At 46.4% G+C, this 26,204-nt stretch overlaps 1 protein-coding gene across 1 annotated transcript in view; it reads right to left on the bottom strand.

Annotated features, from left to right (window-relative positions):
• LOC143986833 (uncharacterized) overlaps window positions 1–26,204 on the bottom strand; it is a 293,231-nt gene that overhangs the window by 181,362 nt on the left and 85,665 nt on the right. The window contains exon 5 of the mRNA XM_077485241.1: window positions 16,549–16,695. Within this exon, the coding sequence (XP_077341367.1) occupies window positions 16,549–16,695 (147 nt within the window). The remainder of the gene's footprint in view (window positions 1–16,548; window positions 16,696–26,204) is intronic.

Below are 26,204 nucleotides of genomic sequence, written 5' to 3'. Positions count from 1 at the left end.
CCCTGGGCCCTGTCATTATTGTGGGGCCTAAAGCAGCTGCCCCATACTTGCCAATAGGGATGAGCTTGGTGTTCGAGTCGAACGCATGTTCGACTCGAACATCGGCTGTCCGTACATTCAGCGAATACCGAACGTTATGGGCCGTTCGCGCCAAATTCGTGTGGCACTCACGGCCCACAATGCACTGCACCATCGCAGTGATTGCTGGCTCATGATTGGCCAAGCATGCACTGTGACCCCGCATGCTTGGCCAATCACAGCGCCGGCAGCAAGAGAGCCATGATTGGCCACAGACAGGATGCCTGTGGCCAATTATAGCTCAGGCTGTGTAGTACACGCCCCACACGATATAAGGCCGCCAGCGTGATGGCCTTGTGTAGTGTTCCGGCATCTGCAGGAGTTAGTGGGTGTTGTCTGTGTGCCTTCAGCGCAGTATAAACCTGTATCTACTGTAAGGGATCTTCCCGGGGTAGGGTGTGTTTGGACACAGTTCACAGCAGACTTGGAATTTGATAAAGCAGATCTTGGCGTTTATTCGTGGTACAAACAGTCCAGCAAACAAAATATACAGCAACACCGTGCTTTCTAAGTACAACAAAAATAAAAGTCCTAGCCCGGCTGGGCGCTTACTAACAGGTTCTGCTCACCTATCTGACACTTACAAACACAGCGTCTTTCGCCTGGATATCGCAGGGTGAGTTTTAGCTCCAGCAGTGGCTGTGCTTGCAGCTTCCTTCAACACACAGATTGTTCATTCCCTGGCTGAGAAGCCATCACCTGCAGACCCTACAGAGCCTTTAGCTTCCCAGGCTAAATTAGGATCCAAGCTCACCTGATCCCAAACCCAGAACTGGATCGGGGGATGTGGAATGACAGGTCCCTCTACCAAACCTACCTGCCATTCCATATAAACCCAGGCCCGGCAAAATTAAATAACAACTCAGCAGCATATCGCTGCTGAGAAACTGATCCATCCTGGATTTACCATCTCACACTGTGTAGCAACCTAGGTGAGATGTACACCCCCTCGATCACTTCTCCAGTGACATGTCTACATATCCCCCCCCTCTTTTTCAGACCGGAGGGCTGAGCCTTTTGTCCCCACAGACAACTTACCCTTGACAATGCGTCAGCATTTGCCTGTAATTTCCCTGGCCTGTGTTCCACAGTGAAATTAAAGTTTTGTAGGGAGAGAAACCATCTAGTCACTCTTGCATTTCTCTCCTTGTTTAACTTCATCCATGTTAGGGGGGCATGGTCTGTCACCAACTTGAATTTCCTGCCTAGCAAGTAATACTTTAAAGATTCTAGGGCCCACTTCACTGCCAAACATTCTCGCTCCACAATGGCATAATTTTTCTCGGCCGGGGTTAGTTTTCTACTCAAGTACGTCACCGGATGCTCCTCACCATTCACTACTTGTGAGAGTACTGCACCTAAGCCTGTGCTAGAGGCATCTGTCTGGACCAGAAATTCTCGCCTGAAATCGGGGGTGACTAACACAGGTGGTTGGCACAAGGCAGACTTAAGGCTTTGGAAAGCCTCCTCGGCCTCTGGGGTCCACGTGACCATTGCTGTCTTTCCGCCCTTTGTCAAGTCAGTTAGCGGAGCAGCAACTGAGGCAAAGTTCGGCACAAATCTACGGTAATAACCCGTAATACCCAGGAAAGCTCTAACCTGTTTCCTTGTCAGGGGTCTAGGCCAATTCTGTATTGCCTCAATTTTATTTAGCTGTGGCCTAACCAATCCTCTTCCAACAATGTAGCCCAGATATTTGGCCTCTTCTAGGGCTAGAGCACACTTCTCGGCATTTATGGTCAACCCTGCATCACTTATGGCATCCAACACGGCCTGTACCTTACAGAGGTGACTTTCCCAATCAGGGCTAAAAATGACCACATCATCGAGGTAGGCGGCTGAGTAATCACGATGTGGTCGCAGAATCAAGTCCATCAACCTCTGGAAAGTTGCAGGCGCTCCATGTAACCCGAACGGCATCACTACATACTGGAATAGCCCATCAGGGGTGGAGAAAGCAGTTTTCTCTTTAGCCTCGTCAGAAAGTGGAATCTGCCAATAGCCCTTTGTGAGATCGAGGGTGGTTATGTACCTGGCGTTACCCAACTTCTCAATCAACTCATCTACCCTGGGCATAGGATACGCATCGAACTTGGAGATCTCATTCAACTTTCTGAAATCGTTACAGAACCTCCAAGTTCCATTGGGCTTTGGGATTAGCACAATTGGGCTGGACCATTCACTCTGTGACACCTCAATTACCCCCAGAGCAAGCATACGTTTTACCTCGGCAGATACGGCTTCCCTACGTGCCTCGGGTATCCTATAGGGCTTAAGGTTTACTCTGCTTCTAGGCTCAGTTTCAATGTGATGATGGATGAGGTGTGTACGCCCTGGGAGGTCAGAGAACTTGTTTTTGTTTTTCTGTAAAAATTCCTGAGCCTCCTGTTTCTGTGACACTGATAGAGTATCACCTACCTTGACTGGAGGGATTGGTTGTGACAAATTATTGACAGTATTTGTCGCCCCCAAGGATTCCCTGTCTTTCCAGGGCTTGATCAAGTTTATGTGATAAACTTGGAAAGGCTTCCTTCTACCTGGTTGGTGCACCTTGTAGTTCACCTCACTGATCTTTTCAACAATTTCATAAGGACCTTGCCACTTCGCCAAGAATTTACTCTCAACAGTGGGGACTAGTATAAGGACCCTATCACCTGGGTTGAATGTCCTGATTCTTGCGGACCGGTTGTAAATTCTACTTTGGGCCTCTTGAGCTCTCTGGAGGTGTTCCCTTACCAGGGGCATTACAGTGGCTATACGGTCCTGCATTTGTGCTACATGCTCAATAACACTCTTGTATGGGGTGGACTCATTCTCCCATGTCTCTTTTGCAATGTCTAGTAGACCCCTAGGGTGATGACCATAGACCAACTCGAATGGTGAGAACCCTGTGGACGCTTGGGGCACCTCCCTAATAGCAAACATGAGGTAGGGTAATAAATGATCCCAGTCACGACCATCTTTTGCCACCACTTTCTTCAACATATGTTTCAAAGTTTTATTAAATCTCTCCACCAATCCGTCCGTCTGGGGGTGGTACACAGAGGTACGGATGTGTGAGATTTTAAATAGTCTGCATAATTCCATCATTACTTTCGACATAAATGGCGTACCTTGGTCAGTTAGGATTTCTTTGGGGATCCCAGTCCTAGAGAACATATAAAACAACTCACGTGCAATTGTTTTAGATGCAGTGTTTCTTAAGGGTACAGCCTCAGGATAGCGGGTCGCATAATCCAGGACTACCAAAATATACTGGTGTCCTCTAGCTGACTTTACAATGGGACCCACTAAATCCATGGCAATACGCTCAAAAGGCACCTCTATAATAGGGAGCGAAACCAAAGGACTGTGAAAATGTGACACTGGGGCACTAACCTGACATGTGGGGCACGACTCACAGTATTTTTTTAATGTCATCATATATGGCCGGCCAAAAAAACCTCTGGAGAACCCTCTCTCGCGTTTTGTCAGTCCCCAAGTGTCCCCCAAGAACATGGTTATGTGCCATGTCAAGCACCTGACGCCGGTACGGCTTAGGTACCAGAAGCTGTTCCACAATCTCATCCTTAACCTTATTAACCCTATAGAAAAGATCATTAGTCACCGAAAAATGTGGAAATCTTTTTTCAGCATCTGGTTCCTGAGGTACCCCATTCATTACAGCAACCTGCTCTCTCGCATTTTTGAGAGTGGGGTCCTGTAATTGTGCAGCCCCAAAATTATCTCTAGACACCTCTAAGTCTAGTATATTTTGCTCAGTGGGAGGAGCCTCCTCCTCCCCAGCCAGGACCTGCAAAGGAAGACAATCATTTTCATCCTGTACACTTTTATCATTCACAGTGGACAAGGCAACCCCCTTAGAGGTATCCTCACTCCTTTTGGGGATTTTTCTTTTTTCCCAGAGAGCCCAGAATAATGGAAAATCGCGCCCCAATATTACATTATGCATGAGGTTTTTAACCACACCCACTTCATATTGTACGGTGCCTTGTTCAGTCCCGACTTTAGCCAGCACTATAGGGTACATTTTTGTATCACCATGTATGCACACAACACTCATATGCTTTTTAGACTCTAAGTCCCCAGTCACCAGGCTAGCATGCACCAAGGTTACAAGGCTTCCTGAGTCCATTAACGCTTTAACAGGAAAGTCATTGATTGTAATATCGCAGATTTGCGGTTCAGTCTCTAGTCCAGGAACTGCAGCACAAGATGGTTCCGCAAATAGCGACTGACGCCGGCTAGCGTCACATTCCATGGGTTCAGAGGTAAGAGGGCAATGGGCCGACACGTGTCCCGCCTCATGGCATCTCCAACACTGGATAGGGCCTGGTCTCTTTGGCAAGGAGTCCTTTTCAGAGCCCCTTAGCCACCCGGGACCATCACCAGTCTTTTGTCCCTGAGACACCACTTGAGCCCTTTTCCCCCCATCAGCACCCCTCCACACTCCCCCAATAGATGGAAGTCTCTTACCAGCTGACGGCACAGATCTGGCGCTCCGGGGAGGTGAAGATGCTGCAGGAACATCACGGAGGTAGTCCTCAGTCGCCTGGAACCTCTCCACAAGGTTGACAAGTTCGTTTGCATTCTTAGGATCACCTTGTCCCACCCAGCGTTGCAAGTCAGTAGGAAGGGCTCGGAGGTAGCGATCCATCACGACCTTCTCTAGGATTTGTGCAGGAGTAGAAGTGTCTGGCTCCAACCACTTTCTTGCCAAATGGATTAGGTCATACATCTGGGACCTCGCTGATTTGTCCAGACTGTAGCTCCAGTTGCGTACCCTCCGGGCACGGACTGCAGTAGTAACTCCTAGTCGGGCAAGCATCTCCTCTTTTAGCCGAGTATAGTCCTTAACCTCTTGCTCACTGAGGTCATAGTAGGCCTTTTGAGGTTCACCTGTTAAATAGGGCGCAATTACCTCTGCCCACTCAGCGGCTGGTAACTTCTCTCGCTCAGCCACGCGCTCAAATACTGTTAGATAGGCCTCAACATCGTCCTCAGCAGTCATCTTTTGCAGCGCTTTCTGCACAGTCCTTCTCCCAGAAAAAATCTCTGGAGCGGCTCCCATCACCACAGGCGCCTCTCGATTTGCTATCAGGTGCTCAATAAGTTGTTGTTGTGCAGCCATGGACTGTTCATGTCGTCTATTGGCCTCTATCTGAGCCTGCTGTTGTGCAGCCATGGACTGTTCATGTCGTTGCTGTTGTTGCAAACTCACTTGCATAAACTGCTTCAGCATCTCCTCCATGTTGCTGGACTGTTCCTGGAGTGTCATTGCAGCTTTCACCCAAGACATAAGCAGCTGTAGCCAAGTCTGTCCACACCGTTGCCCCTAGCAACCGACTTTGCCCGCATTCGAACACCAATTGTAAGGGATCTTCCCGGGGTAGGGTGTGTTTGGACACAGTTCACAGCAGACTTGGAATTTGATAAAGCAGATCTTGGCGTTTATTCGTGGTACAAACAGTCCAGCAAACAAAATATACAGCAACACCGTGCTTTCTAAGTACAACAAAAATAAAAGTCCTAGCCCGGCTGGGCGCTTACTAACAGGTTCTGCTCACCTATCTGACACTTACAAACACAGCGTCTTTCGCCTGGATATCGCAGGGTGAGTTTTAGCTCCAGCAGTGGCTGTGCTTGCAGCTTCCTTCAACACACAGATTGTTCATTCCCTGGCTGAGAAGCCATCACCTGCAGACCCTACAGAGCCTTTAGCTTCCCAGGCTAAATTAGGATCCAAGCTCACCTGATCCCAAACCCAGAACTGGATCGGGGGATGTGGAATGACAGGTCCCTCTACCAAACCTACCTGCCATTCCATATAAACCCAGGCCCGGCAAAATTAAATAACAACTCAGCAGCATATCGCTGCTGAGAAACTGATCCATCCTGGATTTACCATCTCACACTGTGTAGCAACCTAGGTGAGATGTACACCCCCTCGATCACTTCTCCAGTGACATGTCTACACTACATATATTGCTCTTCTCTAATTGAGCCATCAGCCATCTACAGGAGTTTGTGGGTGTTGTCTGTGTGCCTTCAGCGCAGTATACACCTGTATCTACATATATTGCTCTTCTCTAATTGAGCCATCGACCATCTGCAGGAGTTTGTGTGTGTTGTCTGTGTGCATTCAGTGCAGTATACACCTGTAGCTACATATGTTGCTCTTCTCTAATTGAGCCATCTGCAGGAGTTTGTGGGTGTTGTCTGTGTGCCTCCAGCGCATTATACACCTGTATCTACATATATTTCTCTTCTCTAATTGAGCCATCAGCCATCTGCAGGAGTTTGTGGGTGTTGTCTGTGTGCCTTCAGTGCTGTATACACCTGTATCTACCTATATTGCTTTTCTCTAATTGAGCCATCTGCCATTTGCAGGAGTTAGTTGGTGTGTGCCTCCAGCACAGTATCCACCCGTATCTACCTATATTGCTCTTCTTTAATTGTACCATCTGCAGAAGTTAGTTGGTGTAGTGTGCCTCCGGCACAGTATACACCTTTATCTACCTATATTGCTCTTCTCTAATTGTGCCATCTGCCATCTGCAGGAGTTAGTTGGTGTTGTGTGCCTTCAGCACAGTATACACCTGTATCTACCTATATGCTCTTCTTTAATTGAGCCATCTGCCATCTGCAGGAGTTAGTGGGTGTTGTCTGTGTGCCTTCAGTGCAGTATACTCCTGTATCTACCTATATTGCTCTTCTGTAATTGAGCCATCTGCCATCTGCAGGAGTTAGTGGGTGTTGTCTGTGTGCCTTCAGAGCAGTATACACCTGTATCTACCTATATTGCTCTTCTCTAATTGAGCCATCTGCAGGAGTTAGTTGGTGTTGTGTGCCTCCAGCACAGTATACACCTGTATATACCTATATTGCTCTTCTCTAATTGAGCCATCTGCCATCTGCAGGAGTTAGTGGGTGTTGTCTGTGTGCCTTCAGCGCAGTATACACCTGTATCTACCTATATTGCTGTTCTGTAATTGAGCCATCTGCCATCTGCAGGAGTTAGTGGGTGTTGTGTGCCTCCAGCACAGCACAATATATACCTGTATCTGCCCTTTATTGCTGGTGTTCTATAATAAAGGCATCTGCATGAGTTAGTGGGTGTTTTGAGCCTCCAGCACAATATACACTACCCGATTGTTGGTTTTCCCATCTCCCTGCAGGCCATTACCATGTCTGGAAGGCCAACAAGGAGAGGTAGACAGGCACGAGCCAATAAAAGAGGGCGAGCAGGATCTGTGTCTAGAGACACAGAGTAATTACAATTACGTGTAATTACAATTTTTTATGCAATTCTTTGCAGCAGTGCTCATTTCTGCACTACAAATAGAGTATATGGGAGAGGTTGCAGTGTCGTGGCACCAGCACCAGTGCCACCAGCCCAATTTTTAAGCCCCTGTTTAACAAGGGCGTGCAATTACAATTTTTGATGCAATGCTTTGTAGTAGTGCTCATTCCTGCATTACAAATAGAGTATATGGGAGAGGTTGCAGTGTCGTGGCACCAGCACCAGTGCCCTCAGCCCAATTTTTCAGCCTCTGTTTAACAGGGGCGTTTAATTACAATTTTTGATGCAATGCTTTGCAGCAGGGCTCATTCCAGCACTACCAACAGAGTATATGGGAGAGGTTGCAGTGTTGTGGCACCAGCACCAGTGCCTAAGGCCCAAATTTTCTGACCCTGTTTAACAGGGGCGTGTAATTACAATTTTTGATGCAATGCTTTGCAGCAGTGCTCATTCCTGCACTACAAATAGAGTATATGGGAGAGGTTGCAGTGTCGTGGCACCAGCCCAATTTTTCTGCCGCTGTTTAACAGGGGCGTTTAATTACAATTTTTGATGCAATGCTTTGCAGCAAAGCTCATTCCTGCACTCCAACTAGAGTATCTGGGAGAGGTTTCAGTGTTGTGGCAACAGCAAACAGTGCCTAAGGCCCAATTTTTCTGCCCCTGTTTAACAGGAGCATGTAATTACAATTCTTGATATAATATTTCACAGCAGGGCCCGTTCCTGCGCCCACTGAGAGTAACTGTGAGGACTTACAGTGTTGTGGCACCAGCACCACTACCACCACCACAACCACCAAAGGCCCTATTTTTCTACCACTGTTCAACAATGGCATGTAATTACAATTCTTGATATAATTGTTCACAGCAGGGCTCTCCAGCACCTACCAAGAGTTACTTTGAGGGCTTACAGTGTTGTTGTCAGGAACCATGAAACAGACTGAGACAGAAGTACAATCAAATCACACTTGTTTATTAATAATTAAAATAAAAAGGGGAAAAAAAAGCGTAGTCAAGCATAGCCAGAGTCCAGCAGCCAGATCGGGTAGTCAGCCAGTCCAAAGTTCATAAACCAGATCGGGTAATCAGCCAGTCCAGAAGTCAGGGATCCAAGGAGAGCAACTGCAAGCAGGATAAGAAGCCAGGAGGGATGTCAGCAAGCCAGTCTTGAAACAAACAGCAGGAGATGGTTCCTTGTGATGTAACCAACGTGAAGGCAATGGAGAAATGAGCTGGAAGGCTTTAAATAGGCAGGTCAGAAGAGCATCATCGGGAACAGCTGGTAACTGTGGAGAGAGAAGAGAGCTGGCAATTAGCCAACAGCTGAGCGGCCAGCCCAGAGGAGGAAGGGCTAAGCCAGCCCTGACAGTACCCCCCCTCAATGACCCCTCTCCCTCGGAGGGCCACCAGGCTTGAGGGGTAACCGTCTATGGAACTCGCGGATTAGGACAGGGGCATGTACATCAGAGGATGAAACCCAGGAGCGTTCCTCCAGACCGTACCCCTTCCAATGCACCAGATACTGTATGCGCCCACAGAACCTACGGGAGTCAACAATGGATTGTACCTCATACTCCTCATGGTTCTCAAACTGAATAGGGTGAGGACGTGGCACAGAGGTGGTAAATCAGTTACAGACCAACGGTTTCAATAAGGCGACATGAAAAACTTTTGAGATGCGCATACTAGGAGGAAGTTCCAACGCGTAAGCTACTGGGTTAATCCTGCGAAGGATACGGAAAGGCCCAATAAACCGAGGTGTAAACTTCAGTGAGGGAACACGAAGCCAGAGGTTGCGAGATGACAGCCAGACCCTGTCCCCAACCTGGTAGGAAGGCACAGGCAGGCGTCTGCGGTCAGCATGGAGTCTGTACCTATCATTAGCATGACACAAAGCCTCCTGGACTTGTACCCAAGTGGAACGAAGACCACGGAGATGCTCCTCTAGCACATGAATACTCTGCGGAACAAACGAGTCAGGCAACATGGAAGGTTGGAAACCATAATTCGCCATAAATGGAGACAATCGGGAGGCAGAATTCAAGGCACTGTTGTGAGCAAACTCTGCCCAAGGTAATAGGTCAGACCAGTTGTTATGATGGTCAGAAATATAGCAACGTAGGAATTGCTCCAAGGACTGATTGGCTCATTCTGCGGCCCCATTAGACTGCGGGTGATACGCAGAAGAGAACGCAAGCTGGATTCCCAACTGTGCACAAAAGGCTCGCCAAAACCGGGAGACAAACTGACTGCCCCTGTCCGAGACAATCACCTTGGGTAGCCCATGTAAGCGAAAGATCTCCCGAGCAAAAATGGAAGCCAGTTCCTTAGAGGTGGGCAACTTCTTAAGTGGAATACAATGACACATCTTCAAGAATCGGTCAACCACCGTAAGGATAACAGTGTTGCCTTGGGAGTTGGGCAATTCCACAATGAAATCCATAGACAGGTGAGTCCAGGGCCTCTCTCCATTGGGTATGGGTTGTAGGAGGCCCACTGGAAGGTGTCGTGGAGTCTTACGCACACACGGGACAGGCAGCTACGAAAGCAGTAACATCAGCCCGTAGACTAGGCCACCAGAATTGTTGGGAGATGGCCCAAATTAGTTGATTCTTCCCAGGATGGCCAGCTGCCTTGGGAGAATAGTAAGTCTGGAGCACTGCAGTACGGAGACTCTCTGGGACAAAGCAGCGGTCACAAGGTTTATCAGGAGGAGCATGGACCTGAGCAGCAAGAATTTTGTCACCCAAAGGAGAAGTAAGACTGGTGCAAACCGTAGCTAAGATACGATCAGGAAGAATCATAGGAACCGGAACAGACTCCGACTTGGAAGTGGAGGAAAATTGTCGTGACAAGGCATCAGCTCTTACATTCTTAGTACCGGGTAAGAATGAGACAATGTAATTAAAGCTTGACAAGAAAAGAGCCCATCGTGCCGTTCTGGGAGAGAGTCGCTTAGCCTCAGACAAGAATGAGAGATTCTTATGGTCAGTAAGAACAAGAACGGGCACAGTGGTACCTTCAAGGAGATGTCTCCATTCTTTCAGGGCTAAAACGATCGCTAACAGCTCTCTGTCACCAATCTCATAATTGCACTCAGCAGGTGACAATTTCTTGGAAAAATAGCCACACGGATGCATAGCGCTCTCAGAGTTAGGACGTTGAGACAGAAGGGCGCCAACTCCAGCTGTGCTCTTTTAAATATACCGCCTGAGTTTGTGAAGGGGGACGTACTATCCTGTGTTACTTTTACCAGCATTCATATGAACAGGCATCCACCTGTACAGGCGCTGTTTGATTTACTTTTTAATTAAAGTGGTCAAACAAATCTGATAAGCAGTTTGGATTTGTATTTTCACGAGTGGTGTGGTGCTATTTCTCGGTGGAGGGAGTCGTAAGCCCTTTGGATTTGCTGCTATACCACAGTTTACAAGATTGTTTTTTTTGCACTTGGTGTATCTGAGAATATTCACCAAAGAAGCTGCAGACACTTATATTGGGACTTTTTTTGATTGAATGTTACATAGTTACATAGTTACATAGTTACATAGTTAGTCAGGTTGAAAAAAGACACAAGTCCATCCAGTTCAACCAAAAAAAAAATATATATATATATATATAATAAATATCATACCAGCCCATATACCCAATTCTATACCCACAGTTGATCCAGGGGAAGGCAAAAAACCCCAGCAGAGCGTGATCCAATTTGCTAAAGCAGGGCAAAAAATTCCTTCCTGATCCCCCGAGAGGCAATCGGATTTTCCCCGGATCAACTTTACCTATAAATTTTAGTACCCAGTTATATTACGTACACTTAGGAAATAATCCAGGCCTTTCTTAAAGCAATCCACTGAGCTGGCCATAACCACCTCTGTGGTGGTATGTCAATTAATCCATGGTGCAATTTATATTTTTTCCATGGTCACTGGATCACGATTAGAAAATATATTGATTATTGATGTCACTTTTTATTAGTAATTTTGAGTATTGTTTCATCTTAAGCAATTACATTATTAGAGTAATCTATTTAGAGCGCCCCTAAATTATTGTCACTATTTAGTAAGGTGTTTTTTCTTTCACTTCACTTATATAGGGTGCAGCCTTTTTTTTTTTTTTTTTTTCTTTTTTTTGTGGTTTATTTTATTTATTTTCTCACATGGCGTGGAATTTGTGCAATTGAGGTCCAATTGCTTTTTCACACAAACTGAGGGTAACTCAAGACAACAGGTTTTTGCATCTCCCATAGAGGGTTAGCCCAGGCCAAGGCTCTCTTAGAAAGTAAGGATATCATGAAACCTACTTTGCTTCTGTCCGTGGGAAACACCTGGGGCAGAATTTCAAAGTATATCTTAACCTGATTGAGAAACCCTCTGCATTGAACTGGATCACCCCCAAATCGCTGGGGAAGCGGAGCAGAACCAGACATACCTCTTATAGAGGTTCTACTCTAGGCGGGTGCCTGCACAGTGACTGGCGCAACAGCAGGGACGGCATGCGACTCAGGTTGTACCGAGGCAGCCACCATGGGGGATTCCAGGTGAGCGGTGCGATTCAGGAGCATTTGTAACGCCAAGGCAAACTGATCCATGCGGTGATCTTGCTCATCCAATCTGGAAAAAATATTACCAACAAGTGGATTGACTCTATCTTCTGAATTCATGGCCTTCACGTACTGTCAGGAACCATGAAACAGACTCAGACAGAAGTACAATCAAATCACACTTGTTTATTAATAATAAAAATAAAAAAATAAATAGAAAAAAGCGTAGTCAAGCATAGCCAGAGTCCAGTAGCCAGATCGGGTAGTCAGCCAGTCCAAAGTTCATAAACCAGATCGGGTAATCAGCCAGTCCAGAAGTCAGGGATCCAAGGAGAGCAACTGCAAGCAGGATAAGAAGCCAGGAGGGATGTCAGCAAGCCAGTCTTGAAACAAACAGCAGGAGATGGTTCCTTGTGATGTAACCAACGTGAAGGCAATGGAGAAATGAGCTGGAAGGCTTTAAATAGGCAGGCCAGAAGAGCATCATCGGGAACAGCTGGTAACTGTGGAGAGAGAAGAGAGCTGGCAATTAGCCAACAGCTGAGCGGCCAGCCCAGAGGAGGAAGGGCTAAGCCAGCCCTGACAGTACCCCCCTCAATGACCCCTCTCCCTCGGAGGGCCACCAGGCTTGAGGGGTAACCGTCTATGGAACTCGCGGATTAGGACAGGGGCATGTACATCAGAGGATGAAACCCAGGAGCGTTCCTCCAGACCGTACCCCTTCCAATGCACCAGATACTGTATGCGCCCACAGAACCTATGGGAGTCAACAATGGATTGTACCTCATACTCCTCATGGTTCTCAAACTGAATAGGGTGAGGACGTGGCACAGAGGTGGTAAATCAGTTACAGACCAACGGTTTCAATAAGGAGACATGAAAAACTTTTGAGATGCGCATACTAGGAGGAAGTTCCAACGCGTAAGCTACTGGGTTAATCCTGCGAAGGATACGGAAAGGCCCAATAAACCGAGGTGTAAACTTCAGTGAGGGAACACGAAGCCGGAGGTTGCGAGATGACAGCCAGACCCTGTCCCCAACCTGGTAGGAAGGCACAGGCAGGCGTCTGCGGTCAGCATGGAGTCTGTACCTATCATTAGCATGACACAAAGCCTCCTGGACTTGTACCCAAGTGGAACGAAGACCACGGAGATGCTCCTCTAACACATGAATACTCTGCGGAACAAACGAGTCAGGCAACATGGAAGGTTGGAAACCATAATTCGCCATAAATGGAGACAATCGGGAGGCAGAATTCAAGGCAGTCAGTCCAAAGTTCATAAACCAGATCGGGTAATCAGCCAGTCCAGAAGTCAGGGATCCAAGGAGAGCAACTTCAAGCAGGATAAGAAGCCAGGAGGGATGTCAGCAAGCCAGTCTTGAAACAAACAGCGGGAGATGGTTCCTTGTGATGTGACCAACGTGAAGGCAATGGAGAAAAGAGCTGGACGGCTTTAAATAGGCAGGTCAGACGAGCTTCATCGGGAACAGCTTGTAACTGTGGAGAGAGAAGAGAGCTGGCAATTAGCCGACAGCTGAGTGGCCAGCCCAGAGGAGGAAGGGCTAAGCCAGCCCTGACAGTTGTGGCAACACCAACACCTTAGGCGCAAATTTCTGCAGAGCATATAGGGCAGGCCCCTACTTTCAAACATCCAACTTACAAATGTCTCCTACTTGCAAACAGAAGGAGACAACAGGAAGTGAGATGAAAAAAGACAGACGGCCAAACAAATTATACAGGGGTGATAACCCTTCCCTATGTTTTCCAAGAAGCTTAAAAATAGATTTTTTGACTGGAGCTACACTTTAAAAATGCACCAGTTCAAAATGACAAACAGATTCTACTTAACACAACAAATCTACACAGTCCCTGTCCTGAGTATATAGGGCCTGGGGGCCACACGCCTTTCCTTTTTTTAATATGGGTACGGCTTTCCCCTTAATATCCATACAAGACCCAAAGGGGCTGGCAATGGGCAGGGGGGCTACCTATGCCATTTTTCTCAATGATTTTCATCCATATTGCTGAAACCAGATATTACATTAAAACCGCAAGCAGTTTTAAATGACTTTTTTTCCGTTAAATGTCATTTTGTGCAGGAACTGTTCTAAACACGGGAAACACGTGCCACTTCACAGGCATACTATAGACACCCCCCAGGCACGATATTTAATGGGAAAATTTCACTTTTATTTTTCACTTTAATCGTCATTAAAATCAGTGCTCCCGAAAAAATGTCAGTTTTTAAAAACATTTAAGGCATTGACCCATGTCCCCTGGGGCAGGAGCCAGGTCCCCAAACCCTTTTTAGGACAATATCTTGCATATTAGCCATTAAAATTAGCACTTTTTATTTCGAACGTTCGAGTCCCATAGACTTCAATGGGGTTCTAAAGTTCGCACGAATTTTAGGTCCGTTCGAAAGTTCTGGTGTGAACCGAACCGGGGAGGTGTTCGGCTCATCCCTACTTGCAAACTATCGCAGTTTAAATTCCCTCGTCTCTTGAGGTTTTAGTCCAGTGTTGTGTCCTGATATCTCAGTGTGAAGTTCTGTTACTAATGCTGCTCAGCTCTGCCTTATTATTGTGTACAGATGATGCACCTGCAGACCCTGTGTTTAAATGTAAATACCAGCATTGATATGTAAATAGCGGCTGCATGCATATATGAATAGAAACAGCATTCATTTGTATATAATGCCTCCCTGAGGTCATATCCACCATCACCTATATGGAATGTTGTCCACTGGGGAGATAGAGGGGCATGCACTGATCCCAGGAGTCCTAGGACCACTAGGTGTTTTCTGTCTATTAATGGGTCCCCTTACCTCCTTGGTCCATGTTGTGCAGGCAGTGAGGAGAAGATGTGATGTAATCTCTAGCAACCAATAAGTAAGCTGTAATGATGTGCAGTAACCTCTAGCAACCAATCAGTGAGCAGTATTGATGTACAGTCATCTCTAGCAACCAATCAACAAGCATAAATCATGTACTGTAACCTCTAGCAACTAATCAGTGAGCAGTAGCGATATACACTGTAACCTCTGGCAACCAATTGCAATTGCTGCCTGATCTGATTCAGTTAACTGAATTTGAGTCTACCTGCGATTTATTGTATGCCTCAAAGCAGGTGGAGAGCGAAACTGCATGGAGGGGGGGGGGGGCAAGAAATTTTTTGTCCAGGGTCCAACCTATATTAAGGACGGCCCTGCCTGGTCATTAAGGAGATAAATCCTTCCGGGCTCTGAAGTAGTTAAGGTTGCAAGGGTGATATGAGTACGGCCCATGTGAAAGGGGCCTTAACCTCAAAAGGTTGGCCCGATGTCCTAAAAAATGTATTAATTAATTTGTACCTCTCTATCTCTGTCTGATCAATGTTTATAAATAATGTTACTTTGTATCTCTCTATCTCCTGTCTGATCAATGTTTATAAACAATGTTATTTTGTATCTTTCTATCTCCCGTCTGATCAGTGTTTATCATTTTTCTTTACATTGTATCTCTCTATCTCCCATCTGATCAATGTTTATAAACAATGTTACTTTGTATCTATCTCCTGTCTGATTAATGTTTATAAACAATGTTACTTTTTGTATCTCTCTCTCCTGTCTGATCAATGTTTATAAACAATGTTACTTTGTATCTCTCTATCTCCTGTCTGATCAATGTTTATAAACTATGTTACTTTGTATCTCTCTATCTCCAATCTGATCAATGTTTATATAAAAAAAATTACTTTGTATCTATCTCCTGTCTGTTCAATGTTTACAAACAATGTTACTTTGTATCTCTCTATCTCCTGTCTGAAAAATATTCATAAATATGTTGCTTTCTACCTCTCTATCTTACATCTGAACAATGTTTATAAACACGGTGCCAGATGTCTTTTTTTACAGCAGCAGCTTCTAAGGGAGTTTACACAGGAACTCCCTGCTGTCATTTTGACAGCCATTAGTGGCAAATGAGATGGGGAACAGCAGCGAGGAAGAAGGACAGGATGTACTACACACATAATGTTTACTCCCAGTGTGTACAACTGGATGGACGCTTTTACAGCCGATGTTCGAGTCGAACGTATGTTTGACTCGAACACGAAGCTCATCCCTAGCAGACAGATTCCCCACTGAGCAAGTGGCCTCCTGATGGAGTACGGCCCATGTGAAAGGGGCCTTAACATCAAATGGGTGGCCTGATGTCCCAAAAATGTATGCTGCCATCCCATCTGATGAAGGTTTATAAACAATGTTACTTTGTATCTATCTCCCATCTGATCAATGTTTATAAACAATGTTACTTTGTATCTATCTCCCATCTGATCAATGTTTATAATCAATGTTACTTTGTATCTATCTCCCATCTGATCAATGTTTATAAACAATTGTGTGTTCAGTGTGTACAACTGGATGGACGCTTTTACAAATCTGCTAAAAGCTGGATGAAAGCTCTGCAAAGGCTTTGTAAAAACTTGCTGTACACATTGTTCTTATACAAGCTGCACTGGGAGAAGGAAAAGAAGGATCGGATTATTGGCTCCTAGGGGCAATACTGACACTTCCACCCTCACATTTGGGTAAGATCTGGTCTGTACTGGGCCACTTAATATCTTATCACAGTCATCCACTTACCGATGGGTTCCTGGCAATCAGCAGAACAGCTCATTTTACAACATTTCATTGTCACAGGACAATCCGAGTCTACGTTACAACCCAGGGGGATGGGCAAACATACAACAGAAGTGTCAACCACAGGACAGGTGCCCGGTTTCACTACCGCTGCAGGAAAAAAAACACATTTATCATTATTAATATTATTCTTTTTACAGGTAGTTAAAATACCTGTCAATTTTTTTTTACCAAAAATATGAAGAATACATTTTGGCCTAAACTATTTTTGGAGGGATATTTTTTATAGCAAAAGGTAAAATATATAGATATATTTTTTTTAAATTGTTCCTCTTTTTTTTTTTTTATTGCACAAAAAAAAAATGCAGAGGTGATCAAATACCAGCAAAAGAAAGTTCTATTTGTGGGGAAAAAAAGGACATCAATTTTGTTTTGGGTACAGCGTTGCACGACCGCCCAATTATATAGTAGGTGAGGTGGAAAAAAGACACAAGTGCATTAAGACCAATTTATTACATTGTATATCCCTGTATGTTGTGGTCGTTCAGGTGCTTATCTAACTTATCTAATAGTTTCTCGAAACTATCAATGCCCCCCGCTGAGACCACCACCTGTGGAAGGGAATTCCACATCCTTGCTGCTCTTACAGTAAAGAACCCTCTACGTAGTTTAAGGTTTGTGACAGACCTAGCTGGGACCGAGGCATTTGGAAGGGACTGAATTCAAGCCTCCTGCCTTGTTATTATGGGCCCTGGCATTTGGGGGAACGGTGCTCTTTGTGAGCTGTATGGGACCCCTGAGGTGGTGTTACTTGGATTCAGGTCCATGCCCCCTCCCCCCCACAAGACACACAGACTCTGGATATGTATATGCCATATTAGCAATAGACTGAATCACACTGTTGGGACACAAACTGTTAGATGCTAATGTTATGAACTCCAGCCACCTGTCTGTTGTGTAAATGAGTCTAGTCTGGCTTGTAAGAGTATTCCACACATTGTTGTTTGTGCTAATTAACCCTGTGTTGATGTTTATAGTAATGTGTATTGAATAGTCAGTCAGTGAGCTAGGAGACGTAAAGTCTTACCCTGAAAAGTCTTATCTCTCAGACAACTAGTCTGGGTCAATGATTAGATAATTAGCTCATGCTAATTAGGTTAGGTTTCAGTCATCCTGCTGTAAATATTTGTGTAAGATCTCAAATAAAAGACTATTCCTGATGTACTTAAAGACTAGTGCTGTCTAGTTCTTGGGGGTTCCTATAGCCAGATCCATTGGCATCGCGTTCCAGGACTTAGGAAGCGATATACTGATGGGAAACTCAAGCGGAGTGTGGGGGATAGGTTCCGTCGCAAGGTTAAACCTCTTTTCTTCTAATTTTAATGAGTGGCCACGAGTCTTGTTAAACTCCCTCCTGCGAAAAAGTTTTATCCCTATTGTGGGGTCACCAGTACGGTATTTGTAAATTGAAATCATATCCCCTCTCAAGCATCTCTTCTCCAGAGAGAATAAGTTCAGTGCTCGCAACCTTTCCTCATAACTAATGTCCTCCAGTACCTTTATTAGCTTTGTTGCCCTTCTTTGTACTCGCTCCATTTCCAGTACATCCTTCCTAAGGACTGGTGCCCAGCAGTTGCGGCTGGTGCTCAAAATATTTGGGAGGGCACAAACAAACTGAAAATTCTGAAAAAAAAACCCTAATTGCAGCTTCACTGTACCATCAATTGCAGCCAATATGCCCATTAAATGCAGCCACTGTGCCCATTAAACGCAGCCACTGTACACATCAATTGCCGCCACTATGCCATCAACCGCAGCCACTGTGCCATCAAATGCAGCCACCATGTCATCAAATGCAGCCACTGTGCCCCATCAAATGCAGCCACTGAACTATCAAATGCAGCCACTGAACTATCAAACGCAGCCACTGTGTCATCAATTGCCACCACTGTGCCCATCAAACGCAGCCACTGTGCCATCAAATGCAGCCACTGTGCCCATCACATGCCGCCACTGTGCCCATCAATTGCCATCAATTGCCGTCACTGTGCCATCAAATGCAGCCACTGTGCCCATCAATTGCCGCCACTGTGCCATCAAATGCAGCCACTGTGCCATCAATTGCTGCCACTGTACCATCAAACGCAGCCACTGTGTCCATCAATTGCCTCCACTGTGTCCATCAAACCCAGCCACTGTGCCATCCAATGCAGCCACTGTGCCAATCAAATGTAGCCACTGTACCCATCAAACGCTGCCACTGTGCCATAAGATTGTCAGAAACCATGAACCAAACAGAGACAGAAGTACAATTAAATCACACTTGTTTATTAAATAAAAAGGTAAATAGAAAAAGCATAGTCAAAGCATAGCCAGAGTCCAGTAACCGGATAGAGTAGTTAGCAAGGCCAGAGTTCAATAACCAGATTGGGTAATCAGCCAGGTCAGAAGTCAGGGATCCAAGTAGAGCAACAGCAAGCAGGATAATGAGCCAGAAGGAATGTCAGCAAGCCAGTCTTCAAACAGAACCGCAGGAGATGGTTTCTTGTGATGTGACCAAGGCGAAGGCAGAGGTGAAGTGAGCTGGACAGCTATGAGTAGGCAAGTCAGACGAGCCTGATCAGGAACAGCTGGTAACTGTGGAGAGAGATGAGAGCTGGCAATTAGCCGACAGCTGAGCAGCCCGCCCAGAGAAGGAAGGGCTAAGCCAGCCCTGACAGTACCACCTCCTAAATGACCCCTCTCCCTTGGAGGGCCACCGGGCTTGAGGGGAAACCGTCTATAGAACTCGCAGAGGAGGACAGGGGCATGTATGTCTGAGGATGAAACCCAGGAGCGTTCCTCCGGACCGTACCCCTTCCAATGCACCAGGTACTGTATGCGCCCACAGAACCTACAAGAGTCAACATTGTACCTCATACTCCTCATGGTTCTCAACCTGAATAGGGTGAGGGCTTGGCACCGAGGTGGTAAATCGGTTACAGACCAACGGTTACAATAAGGAGACATGAAACACATTTGAGATGCGCATACTAGGAGGAAGGTCCAACGCGTAAGCCACTGGGTTAATCCTGCGAAGGATACGGAAAGGCCCAATAAACCGAGGTGCAAACATCAGTGAGGGAACATGAAGCCGGAGGTTGTGAGATGACAGCCAGACCCTGGCCCCAACCTGGTAGGAAGGCGCAGGCAGGCGTCTGCGGTCAGCATGGAGTTTGTACCTATCATTAGTATGACGCAAAGCCTCCTGGGCTTGTACCCAAGTGGAACGAAGACCACGGAGATGCTCCTCTAATGCAGGAATACTCTGTGGAACAAAAGAGTCAGGCAACATGGAAGGTTGGGAACCATAATTCGCCATAAATGGAGACAATCAGGAGGCAGAATTCAAGGCACTGTTGTGAGCAAACTCTGCCCAAGGTAATAGGTCTGACTAGTTGTTATGGTGGTCAGAAATATAGCAACGTAGGAATTGCTCCAAGAACTGATTGGCTCGCTCTGCAGCCTCATTAGAAGGCAGGTGATATGCAGAAGAGAACGCAAGCTGGATTCCCAACTTTGCACAAAAGGCTCACCAGAACCGGGAGACAAACTGACTGCCCCGTCCGAGACAATCACCTTGGGTGGCCCATGTAAGCGAAAGATCTCCCGAGCAAAAATGGAAACCAGTTCCTTAGAGGTAGGCAACTTCTTAAGTGGAATACAATGACACGTCTTTGAGAACCGATCAACCACCATAAGGATAACAGTGCTGCCTTGGGAGTTGGGCAACTCCACAATGAAATCCATTGACAGGTGAGTCCAGGGCCTCTCTCGATTCGGTATGGGTTGTAGGAGACCCAATGGAAGGTGTCGTGGAGTCTTACTCTGAGCACACATGGGACAGGCAGCTACGAAGGTAGTAACATCAGCCCGTAGACTAGGTCACCAGAATTGTTGGGAGATGGCCCAAATGAGTTGATTCTTCCCAGGATGGCCAGCTGCCTTGGGAGAATGGTAAGTCTGGAGCTCAGCAGTATGGAGACTCTCTGGGACAAAGCAGCGGTCACAAGGTTTATCAGGAGGAGCATGGACCTGAGCAGCAAGGATTTTGTCACCCAAAGGAGAAGTAAGACTGGTGCGAACCGTAGCCAAGATACGATCTGGAGGAATCATAGGAACCGGAACCGACTCCGACTTGGAAGTGGAGGAAAATTGTTGTGACAAGGCATCAGCCCTTACATTCGTAGTACCGGGTAAGAATGAGACAATGTAATTAAAGCTTGACAAGAAAAGAGCCCATCGTGCCCTTCTAGGAGAGAGTCGCTTAGCCTCAGACAAGAATGTAAGATTCTTATGGTCAGTAAGAATAAGAACGGGCACAGTGATACCTTTCAAGGAGATGTCTCAATTTTTTCAGGGCTAAAATGATCGCCAACAGCTCTCTGTCACTAATCTCATAATTGCACTCAGCAGGTGACAATTTCTTGGAAAAGTAGCCACACAAATGCATAGCGCTCTCAGCACTAGGACGTTGAGACAGAAGGGCGCCAACTCCAGTCTCAGAAGAATCAACTTCTAGGATAAAAGGCAACATAGGATCAGGATGTGCCAACACAGGAACAGAAACAAAGGCAGCCTTGAGAGTCTCAAAGGCCTTAATGGACTCCGGAGACTAACTCTGTGGGTTACCGTCCTTTCTGGTCATATCAGTCAGGGGATTGACCAGAGACAAGAAGTTACGAATAAACTTCCGATAGTAGTTAGCAAAACCCAGGAAACGCTTCAGAGGACGTAAACCCACGGGTCTAGGCCACTGTAGGACTGCCAGCAGTTTATTTGGGTCCATCGAATTTCCAGCAGTGGAAATGACAAAGCCCAGGAATGTAACCTGTTCACGATGAAACTCGCACTTCTGCAGTTTACAATAGAGATTGTTCTCTCTTAGTTTCTGAAGTGCACAACAGACATCTGTGTGGTGGCTCTCCAGGGACTTGGAAAATATGAGGATATCATCGAGAACCACCACACATAACTGCAACAAATCTCGGAGGACATCATTAATAAATTCCTGAAAAACTGCCGGGGCGTTACAAAGGCCACTCGTTTTCCACTCGTCGCCCTCCTTAATGCACACAAGATTTTATGCTCCTCTCAAGTCAAGCTTCGTGAAAACCGTTGTGGCCAACGGTGGCCAAATCACTCTGTAATCAATGGAATCGGGTAGGCATTCTTAATCGTGACAGGATTGAGACCCCTATAATCTATACAAGGTCTCAGTTCACCGCTCCTCTTCTTCATAAAGAAGAAACCAGAGAGACGAGGATTTGCGGATGAAACCTCGAGAAGGTGCATCAGCATCATACTCCTCCATGGCCTTATCCTCCAAGACCGACAAAGGGTAAACCCGGCCACGAGGGGTTATGGCACCAGGTTGAAAGTCAATTGCGCAATCATGAGGGCAGTGTGGAGGAAAACTACCGGCTTGACCTTTATCATAGACTTCGCTAAAATCTAGGTACTCCTCCGGCAGGGAGGGGAGTGAAGAGATGCACAGGACTTTGGATACCTTCAGGAAGCATGTCTCACTGCATTGTGGTGACTAGGAGAGAACCTCAGAATGGAGCCAATCAAAAGAGGGGTTGTGCCTCTGTAACCAAGGATAACCCATAACCAGCGGAAACCTGGGTGAGGAAATAACTTGGAATTGGATTATCTCATGGTGAAGAGCACCTACGGCCATGGACAACGGAACCGTCTCATGAGTCACATGGGCAGGCTGTAAAGGTCTGCCGTCAAGAGCCTCAATGGCAAGTGGAGTGTCACGCAGCTGCAGCAGAATCGAGTGCTGCGAAACAAATGCAGCATCAATGAACAGGCCTGCAGCCCCAGAGTCAATTAGAGCCTGTATCTCGATGGACGACTCAGCCCCAAGAAAGGGTGACCGAAACCAGGGGCTTATCCTTCTGTATAACTGGGGACTAAACAACGCCACCTAAGGTCTGTCCATGACAGGACCTCAAGGTTCGGGCGTTCCTTGGTAGGACAAGACTTCAAAAAGTGACCTGCCTGGCCACAATAAAGGCACAATCTCTCCCTCCTCCTAAAGGCTCTCTCATCTGCAGAGAGACGCGTGAAGTCCAGCTGCATGGGTTCATCTTCACTGACCGACTTGGCACTAGGAGGCATGGGAGGTGAGGGAGGCATGGGTGGGACTACAAAGCTCGGAGGCAAATGTAGAGGAGGCTTCCGCAAGCGCTCCTTAAGAGAAAGTCTTTCTCTGAGTCTGGAGCCAATGAGGATGGCAAACGAGATCAAGCTTTCCAGCTCAGTGGGTATATCTCAGGCTGCTATTTCATCCTTGATGGAATCCGAGAGACCATGAGAAAAAGCAGCCACGAGGGACTCATTGTGCCAAGCAACCTCTGCTGCCAGAGTACGGAATTCAATGGCGTAGTCGGCAACAGTTCTCGTACTCTGTTTGATGGACATGAGGCACTTGGCAGCAGAAGCGGAGCATGCGGGAATGTCAAATGCCCTTTTAAAGGAGGGTAACTCAAGACAACAAGTTTTTGCGTCTCCCATAGAGGGTTAGCCCCGGCCAAGGCTCTCTCAGAAAGCTGATATCACGAAACCTACTTCGCTTCTGTCCGTGCGAAACTCCTGGGGCAGCATCTCGAAGTATATCTCAACCTGATTGAGAAACCCTCTGCATTGAACTGCCTCACCTCCAAATCGCTGGGGAAGTGAACCTCTTATAGTGGTAATACTCAAGGTGGGTGCCTGCACAGAGACTGACGCAGCAGCAGGGATGGCCTGCAACTCAGGTTGTATCGGAGCAGTCACCGTGGGGGATTCCAGGTGAGCCGTGCGACTCAGGAGCATTTGTAACGCCATGGCAAACTGATCCATGCGGTGATCTTCCTCATCCAATCTGGAAAAAATATTACCAACAAGTGGATTGACTGTATCTTCTGAATTCTTGGCCTTCGCCTACTGTCAGAAACCATGAACCAGATGGAGACAAATCACACTTGTTTATTAAATAAAAATAAAAAGTTAAATAGAAAAAGCGTAGTCAAAGCATAGCCAGAGTCCAGTAACCAGATAGAGTAGTCAGCCAGGCCAGAGTTCAATAACCAGATCGGGTAATCAGCCAGGCCAGAAGTCAGGGATCCAAGTAGAGCAAGCAGCATAAAGCAGGATAAGGAGCCAGAAGGAATGTCAGCAAGCCAGTCTTTAAACAGAACCGCAGGAGATGGTTTCTTGTGATGTGACCAAGGCGAAGGCAGAGGTGAAGTGAGCTGGACAGCTATGAGTAGGCAAGTCAGACGAGCCTGATCAGGAACAGCTGGTAACTGTGGAGAGAGATGAGAGCTGGCAATTAGCCGACAGATGAGCAGCCCGCCCAGAGAAGGAAGGGTTAAGCCAGCCCTGACAAAGATGTACCCCATAAAATGCAGCCACTGTGCCATCAAATGCACCCACTGTGCCCCATAAAATGCAGCCACTGTACCATCAAACACAGCCACTGTGCCCATCAAATGCAGCCACTGTGTCCATTAATTGCCGCCACTGTGCCATCAAATGCAGCCACTGTGCCATCAAATGCAGCCACTGTGCCTCATAAAATGCAGCCACTGTGCCCCATAAAACGCAGCCACTGAGCCATCAAACGCAACCACTGTGTCATCAATTGCCACCACTGTGACATCAAACGCAGCCACTGTGCTTATCAAATGCAGCCACTGTGTCCATCAATTGCCACCACTGTGCATTCAAACGCAGACACTGTGCCATCAAATGCAGCCACTGTGCTCCATAAAATGCAGCCACTGTGCCCATCAATTGCCGCCACTGTGCCCATCAATTGCTCCCACTGTGCCACATCAAATGCAGCCACTGTGCCATATAAAATGCTGCCAAATGCATCTCTGCCCAGCACACCACTGCCACATAGCACTTACCAGTTCAAAGGTGCAGTGCCGCTCCGCTTGTCCTCTTCTCCGATCCTAGAGTCAACTCCACCCCACATGATGATGTCAGTGAATGAGGATTCAGCCCATTGTCCTCTCCTCCTTCCCCGCTTCACCAATAATAGCCAGTTAATCTGACATATTAGCAAATGAGAGAATAGTGGGGGTGTTTGCGGGTGCAGAGCTTGCTCCCCGACCACACCCTAAACACGGGCAAATCAGAGCTTCCCAACCTGCAATCAGCTGATTGCAGGGTGGGAAGCTTCCCATAGACCACCGCATGTCCGGCATCTGGTCACTCTTAAAGAGATTTTTTTTAAAAAACATATTGGGGGGGCAGTGCTCAAGCGCCCCCTATGGACGGGCCACCACTGGTGCTCAGAACTGGACAGCATACTCTACGTGCGGCTGGATCAGAGTCTTTTAGACTGGGAGAATTATCGTTTTATCTCTGGAGTTGATCCCCTTTTTAATGCATGCCAATATTCTGTTTTCTTTGTTAGTTAGATTCCCCCAGAGGTTCTTCCCCCAGTGTATAGATTGCATTCATATTTTTGCCACCCAAATGCATTATTTTACCTTTTTTTACATTAAACCTCATTTGCCATTAACCCCATTAATTGGTTCAGATCTTTTTGCAAGGTTTTCTCTCTTAATGTCAAGTTCTTCTCTCGAATTTATATTTACGTTTAAGATTTCTGACTTGCTTGGGTTAATTTTAAAGTTGGATAATTCCCCCGTACTCCTGTAAAGCCTTTAACAAGTTTGACATGGAGATTCGTGGGCTAGATACATAAAACAGAATATCATCCGCGAATGCGGCTGTCTTATGTATTTCCCCCTCTATCTCAACCCCCTTTATATCTGGGTTTCTCCTTATCGTCTCCAGGAGTGGCTCCAATGCCAGAACGAACAATAGGGGGGACAGCGGACACCCCTGTCTAGTCCCATTGTTCATTCTGAAGGCTGTTGATAGTACCCCATTAACTCTTACCACTGCCTTGGGGCTGTTATATAGTGCCTTTATCCACTTCAAAATTTTGGGTCCAAACCCCATTCCCCTTAGGGTACCCATCATGAATCCCCAGTCTACTCGATCAAAAGTTTCTCAGCATCTATTGATAGGAGTAGACTGGGGATTCTACTCTCCTTCATCCTCTGAAGCAGTAATATTGACCTTACTCCATTATCTTTTCCTTCTCGCCCCTCAATGAATCCCACCTGATCTGCATGGACTAAGCTAGGCATTAACTTCTTTATTCTAGCGGCCAATATTTTTGCGAATAATTTAACGTCCGTATTGAGTAGTGAGATCGGTCTATAGTTTGAGCATATTGTATTCTCTTTTCCCTCTTTCAATATCGTGGAGATTGTCGCAGTGGAGGCCTCCTCGCTCAGTCCATATTTTGTACCTAGTCCATTATAATATGCACATAAAATTGGGGCTAGTATGTCTCCAAACTTTTTTAGATATTCTATTATATAGCCATCAGGCCCTGGACTCTTTCCTCCTTTGGTCTCTTTTATTGCCTGTATTACGTCTTGGACTGAAATTGGATTCTCCAATTCCTGCGCCAATTCCCCCGGTATTTTAGGGATATTTGCTTGAAATATATAGTCTTTGATTTTTCCCCTTCTCTTCATCTCTTGTTTTTCTATCTCTTTTTTCTCATGGAATATAACTGCCCAGAATTCCCATTTCTA

The sequence above is a fragment of the Lithobates pipiens genome, unplaced genomic scaffold (assembly GCF_037356315.1).
Source record: "Lithobates pipiens isolate NorthernLeopardFrog02 unplaced genomic scaffold, aLitPip1_a1.2 Scaffold_18, whole genome shotgun sequence".
Classification (NCBI taxonomy): Eukaryota; Metazoa; Chordata; class Amphibia; order Anura; family Ranidae; genus Lithobates; species Lithobates pipiens.
This window is presented reverse-complemented; position numbering and strand designations above follow the sequence as displayed.